Here is a 12,539-nt window from a genome sequence, read left to right as displayed (position 1 = left end):
ATCTGTCCTGCTCTGGTAAGATGTTAGATGTGCTTCAGAGAAGGTGGGTAGTGGCCTGAGAACTTGTTTTAGTGATAGAGAAGCTCCTCGTGTGTATCCTTAAACCACTGTGACAAACAGGACAAACTTTTATTACAAACTTTGAGCTGTTGGCCATGTCAGATGATAGCCAACCAGCAAATAAAATCACTTTATTAAACTTCAAGGACAAGTCCATTTTATTCCTTGTTCTTTGAGTGGCCACTTTGCTGGTGAACTTGCACTAATTTGTAGGGGAGGTATACAACTTCTCTTGATCAGCTTGTGGCCATTACAAAATCTGCCACACAAATCTAGTGCCTGACTATATTAGAATAAGCCACAGAGTACATTAACAGAAAATAGCTGGAAAACAAAGCTATGATGTCAATGAGCTTTAAAAATTCATTTAAAAAAAAAACGGTGTCTTCCCTAAATTGTAGAAGAATCATAACAGAGAGGTCAAATATGCACCCTGCTGGTTGGATCTAGCCTCTCTGGTGTATTTATGAGCCCTATGGGAAATATAATATTTATCAAATGATAGTTTAAGTTCTGTACAATCTGAATAAATTTCTACTACTCAGGGATGTGGATAAAGCATATGTAACCAATACACTGTCTTCCTGAGCCTGCATGTAGCATGAAACTATGGATGAAAGGTGTAAACTCTTCTGCCCCCTATTACCAACACTGGAACACTGACAGAAAGCCCAGTGATGAAACATCAATATCGACATTAACTATTCCACAGCAGATCATTTAAGTGACTAGAACAGGAAAGAGGTGAAAATGAAGCCATGGAAAAATGGGAAGTAGAGCTTCTGCACAGAAGGAAAAGCACAGTGAAGAAAAGAGGAGGCACAAAGGAAGGAAGAAAAGAAAGGACCAAAACAGTGGTGTTTCTAAAGGAAGAATGTTTTCTCACTGAGCAATACTAAATGTGACAAGAAGTTACTGAAAAGATTATTATATCATCTAAAAAAGAAAAGGAGTACTTGTGGCACCTTAGAGACTAACCAATTTATTTGAGCATAAGCTTTCGTGAGCTACAGCTCACTTCATCAGATGCATATCGTGGAAACGATATGCATCTGATGTGAGCTACAGCTCACTTCATCAGATGCATATCGTGGAAACGATATGCATCTGATGAAGTGAGCTGTAGCTCACGAAAGCTTATGCTCAAATAAATTGGTTAGTCTCTAAGGTGCCCCAAGTACTCCTTTTCTTTTTGCGAATACAGACTAACACGGCTGTTACTCTGAAATATATCATCTAAAAGTTTAGTTCCTACATAAAGGACATATTACACCCTTGATCTCTGTACTAGCTTCCTTAGTGCATCAGTAGGAGATCCGTAGTCCAAATTTATAAAACTAGCCCTCAGATCAAAATTAAATAGACTTTGGCTCTCTGCACCTAATTAGTTGGATGCCACAGCATTAGAGGAAGAAGGGTTTGGATAGTGTGCCTACAGAAGACAAAAAGAGGGGAAAATATGTAAGTGACTCTTGGACTGGATTTGTAGTTGTACTATTTAGATAGGGAACAAACAAAAATGAAGAGGAAATAATGCTGGCATGGGAATTTACATAGACAATATGGAGTATATTGATTAGTGGCTGTCTATTTGCAGCTATGACTCAGTGGAGGATATTCCCTGTGCCCTGACACCAAAAACAGTGAAGAAAAAAATTCAGGAGCTACAGGAACTAAGACCTGGCTGAAAATTAAGAGACTGTTTCTTATGTGATATACAAATTAACATGTAGACAGTTGCTTTGGTTCACATGTTGAAGGTGAAGCACTTCTGGATGTGTGCCTCAAGTGTTAGACTATACTCATTTGGATGAATACAAAGGTGTTTGTATGCTAGTACAGATGTGATCCAAAGGCAATTATTTGAAAATGAAAATACCCGTGAACTATCTGGGTATGCTTGGAATGATAGTAGACGAGAAATGCTGGTACAATACACACTGTATGTTTATATTCAGTGATACTGAAGCCCTAAACTGAACTACTAATAGCAGTGATAGGTAGCTCAAAGTGGAAGACACGTGTAACTCAAATCAAAAGAACAAAAATGCCAAATGTGAAAGTTTAACAAGGAAAAGGGAAATTTCTTGAGGGAGATTCAGAAAGAGGTCCTAGCTTTGAGAGCGGCATTCTTGTTATAGTACAATGGCTCTGTCACAAAGAAAGGCTTTGCACCATTTCCTTTAGATGGTCAGGTTCTGGATTCACCTAACTGTCCCTGGAAGTTTGTTCCATAGCTGTATTCTGCCAACCGAGAAAGCTTTGTCCCCGTCTTTTACACTGTCTCAGTCATTCATAGATTGAAATTTAGGTTTTATTTTTAATATATCCTGGACTTGGTCAACTGATGGCTTTGAAAATTAGGATGAAGACCTTAAAACTGGCATTGGAAGCAGCCTGGTAGCCAGAAAAGGGACTGGAACACGGGCTTAATGTGTTCATGATGGCCCAAACCACGGAAGATGCAGGTAGCAGAATTTTGGAAGCTGGACTTTATGCAATATTTTCATATAAAGGTTCAGATAACACACTAATTAGATAACTGTTCAAAGGTGAACTATTTCAGGAAAAAGGAGTCTGGTAAGACAGTCAGTGAAAATAGGAGCAGATGCCCTAAAATGGCATGAGTCGGCTAGTTAATTATGCAAATGGGCTAATCCAAGCACATATAGGAAGTATGAAGATTCACTGGAACTCTGATGAAGTGAATAGATTATTTATGCACGTTATTTAGGACACACCCAATGGACAAAGAGTGGTAACTTTAAGAGTCACGTTTCTAAGAAGAGTTTGCAATGCTTAGCAGTGTGATGCTGCATGGATTCTCTTTCCATGAAAAAAAAAATAATACAGAGAACAGGAAAGGTGCAACAGCAGAAATAATTGGCAAGACAAATAACTTAGAGGAATGTCGTGGCCATAACAGAGGCAAAGATGGCACCAATGGTGGATAAATTCTGATAATACATAGCATTTGAGCCATACTGGAAAGAACAAACTGCATTGTGTAAAAAGACAAGAGAGAGATGAGGAGAATATATAAAAGATGAGAGGTCAATTGGATAGGAAATGAGGGGGCAAAAATCAGAAAACCGGGAAAAAAATTACTAGGTGACCTGAGCTCAAATAAATGGGTTAAAGAAGAAAGTTTTCCATAGAATGGACCACATCTGAACAGAGGAGTGGAGCAGGAAATGTCTCCCCTCCTACTTGAAACCACATATTACATTTGTTATCACATGTTGCCCAGTCAGCTGTTCTTTGTCTCCCCTGAACACTGCTCTCCTTTTGGTGACAGAGTCATAGCCCCCCGGAGGCTTTGCTCCCCAAAACTGATTTTTGTTTCCTCTTCATTCTCTTGTTTAGCAATAGCTCTGTCAGCTTCTCCTCCTCATTTCCAGCTGCTTCTACATGCACACAAGGCTTGAAAGTTCCTGGAAGCAGGCAGAAGCATCTGGTAGCAAGGAGGAGAATCAGCACCACTGGACCAGTTAGCCCTCTGTGGATTACTAGTGGTCCATGGACTGAAGTCTGGGAACTGCTGTGTTAAGCAAATAGTACTACTGAATCAACTGTGGAGTAGTTAGCACTGAAACTGGCAATTCTGTATGTTCCTAGAATTTCAGTGGTCCACAAAGAATTGGTGTTACGTGCATATCTAAGCACAATATGGTAAGATTCAGTTTCGCTGTGAGAACCATGCAGGTAAGTGAGTTGTGTCAATTTCAATACTAAACAATTATCCTTATTAAAATATTATTGCACAAACCCATCAACATTTTCTAACATAAACAAGAACTGATTTTCAATATCCTCCTTACAGACTCTGAAATATTTGTCAACAGAAACAGAACAACAGTTTAAAAACACAGTTATAAAAGCTCACACAAAGCACCTGGAAACAAAACAAAACAAGAATTCCAAAGAATAAAAACCCCAAAACACAAAAAAACAAGAATTTCCATGTACAGCTTCTTTCATCTGAAAAGAAATCAAAACATTTTACAAACCATTTACTGGAATCACTTCAACCACCACTAAGTTACCGCACCTCTGGGTTAGAAGTCAACAGCTGTTGAATGCTGCACAGCAACTCTAAAGCAGTAACTTACACTAGTTTTTGTTTCCATTCCAATAACTTAAAAATATCCAACTTAGAAAAAATATTCTAACTTTTTTTTTGTTTTGTTTTAAAATTAAGTTCACTCTCAGAACAAGATTTAGATCATCAAGTTTCAGTTTGTGGCATATTTTGACTTTTAAATCCTTGAAAAAAAGACACATAGTGGTAACTATAAAAATTCACAGAGGTGCAACTAATGTCACGGGGGGGGGGGGGGGGGGAAATGTGGGACGATTTTTCTTCACTCAACTTTAAACCTGCCTGCAGGCCTGATACTGCTGTAAAAGAATTTATACTAGGATAAGAGGGCAGCATAGTTTATGACAACAATCTACCTAAAAACTCATTAAAGTCTTTTCTCTTGGAGTGACATGCATTATCAGCAAAGATTAATCTGATGAGTCTTTAGGTGAGCTCCATTTTTAAAAATGCAATAACAGAGGGCTTTGTTGTCATCTGATGAAAATCAATTAGAGTAGGTAAGGCCACAAGGAAAACTAACATCACTCATCACCAGCCCCCCGGCAGCTGAAATGATTTGTCTTCCAAGCTTGGGTGATCAGGAGCTGTAGTAATATCACAGGGAAATTAATTTAGTTTCTATATTCTAGACCCACTTTCCTTGTTCTGGAGGACCTATACACAAATTACTTTTAATCAAGGTTGATGTGTTCTTAATACCAAGGGGGATCTTTGAAGAATAATTTTTTAAAAATCGACTTCAGCATTTTTTAACTGTGTTTTATGTATAAGGGTTACTTGTACAGTATTACCCTTACCGTCCAGATTCTTTGTCCACTACAAGGCACTGTACTGAATGGCGAAGACAATAGATTCCACCAAATACGGCACACATCCTAGAAACATATTAGAAAAAAATAAAAGATTAATTGTGACTGATTGTAAACAACTTCTATATCGTGATAAGGGAAAGTGAATTAAGTTCAGCAATATACCAGAATTTAACATCCTGAGAAACAGAAGTTTGAACCCCAGAATCAGGGAGATCTCTCTGTACCACATGAGCCAGATCACATACTTTCAAAACTGTATTCAGAACCATGCAACTGAATTATTACTAGTGCACAGACACATTAGATCAGAGAGCAGTGTGCGCACACATGCTAGCACAGTCAAAGGGCTTGATCTAGAAGTGAAGGGTGCTAAGCACCTCTTACAACGTGGTCAAAAGTCAGACCATGTTTCAAGCTCTGCTGCAAAAGCCTTGTTTTAGAATATAAGCCATATCTTTTGTTGCGGCTGAACACTTAAAAATGAGTATCAAAAGACTATTATAAAAAAAGACAGAAAATTTAATTTAAAAGATTCCCCCCAGAAACCAGTATCCAAATCCAGATATTCTTTTGACAAACATGAACCTTCCTATCTTGGATCAGAGCACCTGCTATTCTTGAGGTTCTCTCTAGAGGACTTGGAAATGAAAGCTACAATAAAGTATTTGAAGCTGAGAAAGTCCTGGGGAGAAAAATGTTTCTTCTAAGCATTACCAAGAGCTTAATAAGGCTCTTTACAATTCTGCGGCACTCAGCAGGCTCTCTGCTATTGTTATTTAAAAGAAAAAATGCCTATTTCTCTATTATACATGACCAAAGAGTCCCTTCTTTACTGCAAAGATATACCAACTGTCATGTACTTTCTTACAGAGCAACAACAACAACAACAAAATGCTCACACTCTTGTGGTTAATTATGCTTAATCTGAATTGTATTCAATATATTAACCATATAAATTACAAAGGCCAATAAAGAGGATTACATCTTTTTTAATTAAAAGAAAGTTAACGCATATTGCTCATTATATGATAGCCGTATTTATCTTACATTTATGTCAGCTATCTGACTCATAATATGGTAAATTTTTCTCTTAACTTTATTACATTCAATGTAAAACACATTAGATCTCTGTGGGAAGGCACAATGATACTAACATAGAACAGAACTTATGTTTAACTGTTAGTAGGAACAAATGACACATTATGAGGAAAACAGAAAATTATGTAAACTTTAGTTTTGCATTTTATCCAGCCACACAATGGCACAATTTGGTGTTTACTAAGACAAAAGAGTGCCTCCAACTGAATTAACACTTCCCACCACAGACCTTTTTGACACTTTCCTTCCAAGACCCTGCCAGACCTTGCCTAACACATAACTACAAAAGGTGGCATAAATGATCATGGCAAGAATTTTCCCCAAAAGACAAACGGACCTTTTCAAGTGGCCATGGGGATCAATGATTAAATACTACAGAGTTCCAAACAATGCAGAGTTCCAAAAAAGAGGTTTTCCTTTAAAAAAAATGCTACCAATAAAAGCAAGTTAAGAAAATTAAACCACCAAAATCAAAAATATTAAACCAATATTACTAGTCCACTCTAAAACCATGAGAAGTCACAGCTTAGAGAGAAACTCAAACAATTCCAGTACATTTCTAAAAAGTTTCTTAAAATGTGAAGGTCCCAGAATAAGCCTATCTTAAAGCAATGCTCTGTAAAAACTTCAGAGCAATTTGTGATCTTACAGTATCAGTATGTGCGTGATGGAGATTTCTTTGAAGACAGTTTGATGTTACCTATGAATTAAGGTTCCAAAATAAAGAAAGGTTTTAGTTATCACTTTTGCTCATAGTGAATAAACATTTGGTATATATTTGGTATTTGCTTCACAGTAAGGTTGCAAAATATTCATATTTTAGGACGAAGTGTTCCAGGGTCTTGATCTGTGTCACAGAGGAATTAAAAATAATGACCTTTTGATCTTTGAGAGAGAAATGAGCCCCATCTGCAACTGAATTATTGACCTGCATGGCAAAAGATGTGCATACAGAGCAGATGGTGGGGAAGAGGAGACAGGACTGAGGCTTCTTCCTCTTCTTGTGTTTCAGGCAGTTTTGCTCACTCAGACTCTGGAAGCATTCAGAGCTCTAAATTACAACCGGCTATTTGGACTCACATCCTTCTTGGGATATCCAGCATTTCTTAAGAAGACTGTTAGGGCCATGATCAAGAAGCTTTATGTGAGACTGATACCTATTAGGCAGGATGATTATTCTCTTGTTTTTAATCTTCAGTTAAGAAAGAAGTAGAATTCCTTGATCTCTTAATTTGGTTTAAAGATTTGGTTTGCTAGTGTGAACAAACCGATCAATATTTACCTTCAGTAAGTCATGAATCATCTGATTTTTTTTTTTTTAAAAAAAGATCAGCAAATTTTGATATCACTGACTGCAAGGTTCTTTTGACATGCCTGGAAACCACAGCAGGAAAAGCTACATTGTGCTTATGTAGCTCAATCCTTTTCTCTCAAAGAGAACTCAAAGTAATACTGGACAATTACTCTTATGTCACATGGGCTTTCTTCTGTTATATTATTCAGCGGGTACAAAAACCTCTAAGAAAGATCAGACATTTGCATTGCAGTGCAACTGATACTTTGATGACACTCAGGGGTGGGTGGGTGGGAGTGTCAGAATGGCATAGTCAGTGGGTTTTCCCAGTGTCCAGCCTTCAACCAATTCTTGGATGATATATAATAATCTGAGGCTCAATCCAGAAAAGACCAAGAAAACATTGGTAGCATAGGGGAATAGATATTAGAAACAGAAACAACATCTTTCCCTTGATTAAAGCAGTCTGCCCAACCTTTTTGACTTAAAAATTAAAATTTGGGATTTATTAGGTCCTCTACCTCTTCTTCTATATTTCCAGAAAGCAATGGCAAAGAGCTTTCCACCCTCACCTGCTCCTGTCAGGAAAGCTGAGATGTTTCCTTTCTGATACAAGCCTCAACAACCTTACCTTTGTCACCTTCAGCCAGACTCAATTACAGTAATCTGCTTTGTTTGGGGGCAACAACTGAAGAAACATCAGTTGAGACAGAACTGCCTGCATATATAAAAGAGGGTTGGCCCTTCCCGGACAAGCCAAATTATGGGTTGAGTCTGGGGGTGGACTTACACCCCTGGGTGGATGCTGGGACTGTGTCTGACAAGCTGCTTGCCTATATATGAACAGGAGCAGACAGAAGCGGCCTTCTGCAGATTCATTGTCCACAATCACAATTTTTTCTTCTTCTTGGGTTACTGATTGCATATGATACCAATTTGTCACACAATGTGTATGGGTTGTTTGCTGTATATTGGGTTAAGAATTATGGCATTGATTGGAGTTAGGGCAAGGGGACCAGACATCTGGACTTTGTACCAATTATGTTGTTTGTATTGCATCGGCAACTTCAGACTATGAAAGGTCATCACAGCAACATGGTAGAACTCATCTGTCTTCCTCTCTTTTGATAGCTGGTCCTGGCAGTATTAGAAACAAAATTAAATGGGAGGTGGGAGGCAGGAAATTGGTATACCCAACCCCAAAGGTCAAGAGTTAGGAGTTCTCTTTTTCCTCTGAATTTGGCATCAGTCCAGCTTCACCAAGCCCCCCTGTTGCCTCCAAATTTCTAGCATAATGGCCCCTGACACACACAAGCATACAATTCTTGACCAAGAAATAGAAAAGAAAACATCTGGAAAAGCAGTCTTAAACTTGAGGGGTTTTCTATAAGCACATAGGAAACAATGCTAAAAAAAGTAACAAAGCTAAATTTGCAAAATACAGCAATCAAAGAGACAGGCAAGAAGATTAAGGTTGTGTTTCCAGCCTTAACTCTGCCATTTTGAAAGTATAAATTACAATACAGGCAAAATTACATGACCACAGGTTCTAAGTACACATGTAAGTAAGGCAGTAGAGGAAAAACTATATTACATAAGTAAAGAAAGTTTATATTATTCCCTTATTCATATGTTCTCATGACCTTCTACTGCATTACCCTTTTGTGCTGCTTGGTCTCCGACTTCAGGTGAAGTTACCTGCACACTTGGATCAAAAAAATCTTTCATCTAAAGTTTTCAAGTTATAGAAATATTTTTTAAAGAAGTCAAGTTAGTTCAGATTCCTTAATTCACATTGTGTGGTACAATTTTTATAAACAGTATTTCAGTAAAACACTATAGTCATAGCACTATAGTTAAGGTTATGCCGAGTTTCATCAGCTTCTTCTGTTAAAAAAAAAAAAGTCACCAACTCCTAATACCTTCCACTTCATATTGTCCACACCACTTTTCTGTTCTATGTTAAGTTTAATGAATTCATTGTTACACTGTATATTCTAACAATCCTACAGTAATAGTTCCCTTTCTGGAGAATGGGACAGACTGAAGACAGACATATTATATGGGGAATGTGGTATAGAGGCAAAACATTAATAAGGCATACCTAGTATAAGGGATTTGTGGAAGACATTAGTTAAAGTGATTCTCTGTTCAATAAAGGAAACGTGGTGGTTGTGTGGTCTGGTATCCACCCGAGGATTTGAATGGAAGATAAGGATACACATATCTATTAGCCAAATATTGCCTCCAGGTCTAAAGCATCTACGAAGGGGATTAGCATTTTGGCAATGACTTCCTATTCTGAAACCTGCTTTCACCTCCTTTAAAAAAGGTATTTTCTTTACGTACAGTTGAAGAGTCTTTTAAGGGTTTGAAACAAATTCAACTGCTTTCAACCTAAAGAAATACATGGAGGTCTAATTTCCTTTCATGGCTTAGAAGCTAATGCATAGGACTGGGACTCAGGATACCCACCTCTGCCAGTGGCCTATGGGATGACCTTGGGCAAGTCACTTCAACTCCCCATGCCTCATTTTCCCCATCTCTAAGATGGGGACAATGATACTTCTCTCCCTTTGTAAAGTGCTTTGGGGTCTGCAGATGGAAAGTACTATATAAGAGCTAGGTATATTATTAAGAGTCTATACTGTATATTTTCACATATGACCATGCCTACAGCTCCAAGACAGAGGCTTCAATGCCCACTTGGTCTTAAGTATCTATTCCAGCTACAGCAATAATAGCATTGGGAAATTCAAGATAGCAGGCTGCCATGTAGTGTTCTCCAACATTTCTTGGAGGATGGCATCAAACTAGGTTGCTGTTCAGTCAAATATAACTACAGTATAGTTTCAATAAATTAGATGAGTAGATTTAAAAGAATAGTATTTTTCCTTTAACAAGGTTATCGATAAAAAATGGACTACTCCATTTTCCTTTAGATCTACAATAGCCTTTATTTCCTTATTCAATTTATCTTCCTCTTTCGGAGCACCATCCTAAATTAGAATATATGTTATTGAAAAAAAGACTTTGAGATAACTATACAGACAGCATAAAGAATAATTTCTAATTGTTGAACCAACACATTTTAATCTGCTGTTAAAAGATTTCATCTGTCATAAAATCTTCCACATATGTCAAAGTGAAAACAAACTAAAGCATGAGCCTTTGCTTTTGAAATGTTGTATTTATTCTCTTTGCAAATCAAAATTTCTATCCTTCGTAAATTTCAGTATTTGATGTATGGCAGCAACTGACAATGAACAGAATGATTACTGTACGATATATAACTGTGGTTCTTTGAGATATAGTCATTGTGGACCTGAGATTTTGAATAGTTACATCCATATAGGCTACACATGCACCTCCTCATGCTTTCATATGAAGGCGTAAGGGGTGGGGTGGCATGACCCTCCCTCAGTTCCCTCACAATTCAAAGCCCATAGGTACCGAGGACTTCAAAAAGCAGGGACGGAGGGTGGGTCATGGGAGCCACACTAACTACAACATCTAAGAACCATAGTTACAGTAATAGTAAGTAAGTAGTAAGTAATAGTTCAGTCCAAGTATTTGTGTGAATCTCACAATATGGAACTTGTCAGCAGTATCCTCACTGTATGGTGGGAATGAGGCATTCTAGCTGTATTAGTCAAACAACATTTGAAAGCACAGCTCCCCCAAACTTGGCATCTGATCTAGCTGGTAAGTCAAGGGCATAATGTTGGACAAAGGCTAATGAGTTGCTTGCTCCACGTTGATGCTTGCAGATTGAAGATAATCAAAATGTTTTTGAAGGAGGCTAAAGATGTTGCCTGCCTCCTGGTGGAGTGAACCTTGACAGTCAGAAGGACAGGCCTTGCCTGCCACTTGAAAAAGATGGAAATATAGCACGTGATCCACTGAGTGATTCTTTGTGATGAGATGGCCCAGCCTTTTGAAAGGGCAGATATGGCCACAAAGAGGTGAGGAGAAAGCCTAAAGGGCTTGGTCCTGTCAAGAGCAACAGAGTGAGGCTCTGTAGATGTCCAGAGTGTGTAACTTTTCCTCTTGCAGTTTCAGGAGGATGATTAGATTGACTGGTTCTGAGGGAATTCTGAGAACTACCATAGGTTGGAACTTGAGATGCAATGGACCCAGCAACCCTGGGTCTCAATGGAAGAATATACAGGGAGGTTCAACCAGGAGGGCTTGGAGTTCATTGACCCTCCTTGCCAAGATGACAGCAATCAGAAAAAATGTTTTAATGGTTAGATGATGAAATGAGCAGCCTGAAAGTGGCTCAAAGGAGCTTTAGGAGGACAAAGCCTTCGAGGAAGTGGATACTGTCAGGCATAAGAAATGCAATTTCACCACAGTATGACATGCCAATACTGGTATAAATTGGACCCTGAGAGTTGAATGCTCAAGGGCAGCATGTAGTTGAGGATCATGGGTACTGTGAGCTCCACTGGGTCTAGATCATGTTAAGGCAGCCCATAAGGCAAACCTTTTCAATTTTGAGTAGATCTTGCAGATGGCTTTCTGATCTGTGTAAGAATTACCTCAGTATGTCAGGAGAAGTCTGCCAGTATTGTTCAAAAAGCCAACATCCTAGCAGTCAGGTGCAATGACTGTGGATGTGGGTGCAATATCTGACACGATTCTGAGATATTACGTCTGGGAGATGGATGGGGGGGGTGAATGGACATTTGCAATAAGTCTGTTGGCAAGAACTGGAGCTACGAGAATCAGTGTGCCCTTGTTCCATCTGACCTTGACCATCACTGTGGGTATTTGAGGAATAGGTGGAAAGGCACACAGGAGGCCTTGAGCCCACTATAGCAGGAAGGCGGAACAAAAATGAAAACATTTGTCATAGTCATTGGTGGTGAAAAGGGCTATTGTGGGAATCCCTCCATGAATTGAACATTGGCTCTATGGTGGATTGCTGCAGTGAGCACCATGGTTGGTTACTGCATGCCTGCTCAAGAAGTCTGCTAGATAGCTGGTAACATCTGGAAGGTATGAAGCCAGCTGGGTTCTTCTCTGTTGATGTATTCCTGTTCATAGCTTAATGGCTTCCTGGCAGAGGAGTGATAAACAAGCTCCTCCCTGTTTATGTAGTGCACTGCAGAGGTGTTGTCCATCAACATCTACATTGTGGAGTTTTGCAGGACAGGTAGGAATG

The 12,539-nt window shown here is 38.7% G+C and overlaps 1 protein-coding gene across 3 annotated transcripts in view; it reads right to left on the bottom strand.

Moving 5' to 3' along the window:
- CHM (CHM Rab escort protein) overlaps window positions 1-12,539 on the bottom strand; it is a 150,633-nt gene that overhangs the window by 43,188 nt on the left and 94,906 nt on the right. For 2 of the 3 annotated variants that reach the window (XM_073360879.1, XM_073360882.2), the window contains one exon: window positions 4,963-5,040. The exons of the other annotated variant lie outside the window; for it this stretch is intronic. In XM_073360879.1, the coding sequence (XP_073216980.1) occupies window positions 4,963-5,040 (78 nt within the window). The remainder of the gene's footprint in view (window positions 1-4,962; window positions 5,041-12,539) is intronic. 3 annotated transcript variants of the gene reach the window in all.

This window comes from Lepidochelys kempii, chromosome 9 (genome assembly GCF_965140285.1).
Source record: "Lepidochelys kempii isolate rLepKem1 chromosome 9, rLepKem1.hap1, whole genome shotgun sequence".
Classification (NCBI taxonomy): Eukaryota; Metazoa; Chordata; order Testudines; family Cheloniidae; genus Lepidochelys; species Lepidochelys kempii.
The sequence above is the reverse complement of the archived record's forward strand: the minus strand, read 5'-3'. Positions and strand labels throughout refer to the sequence as shown.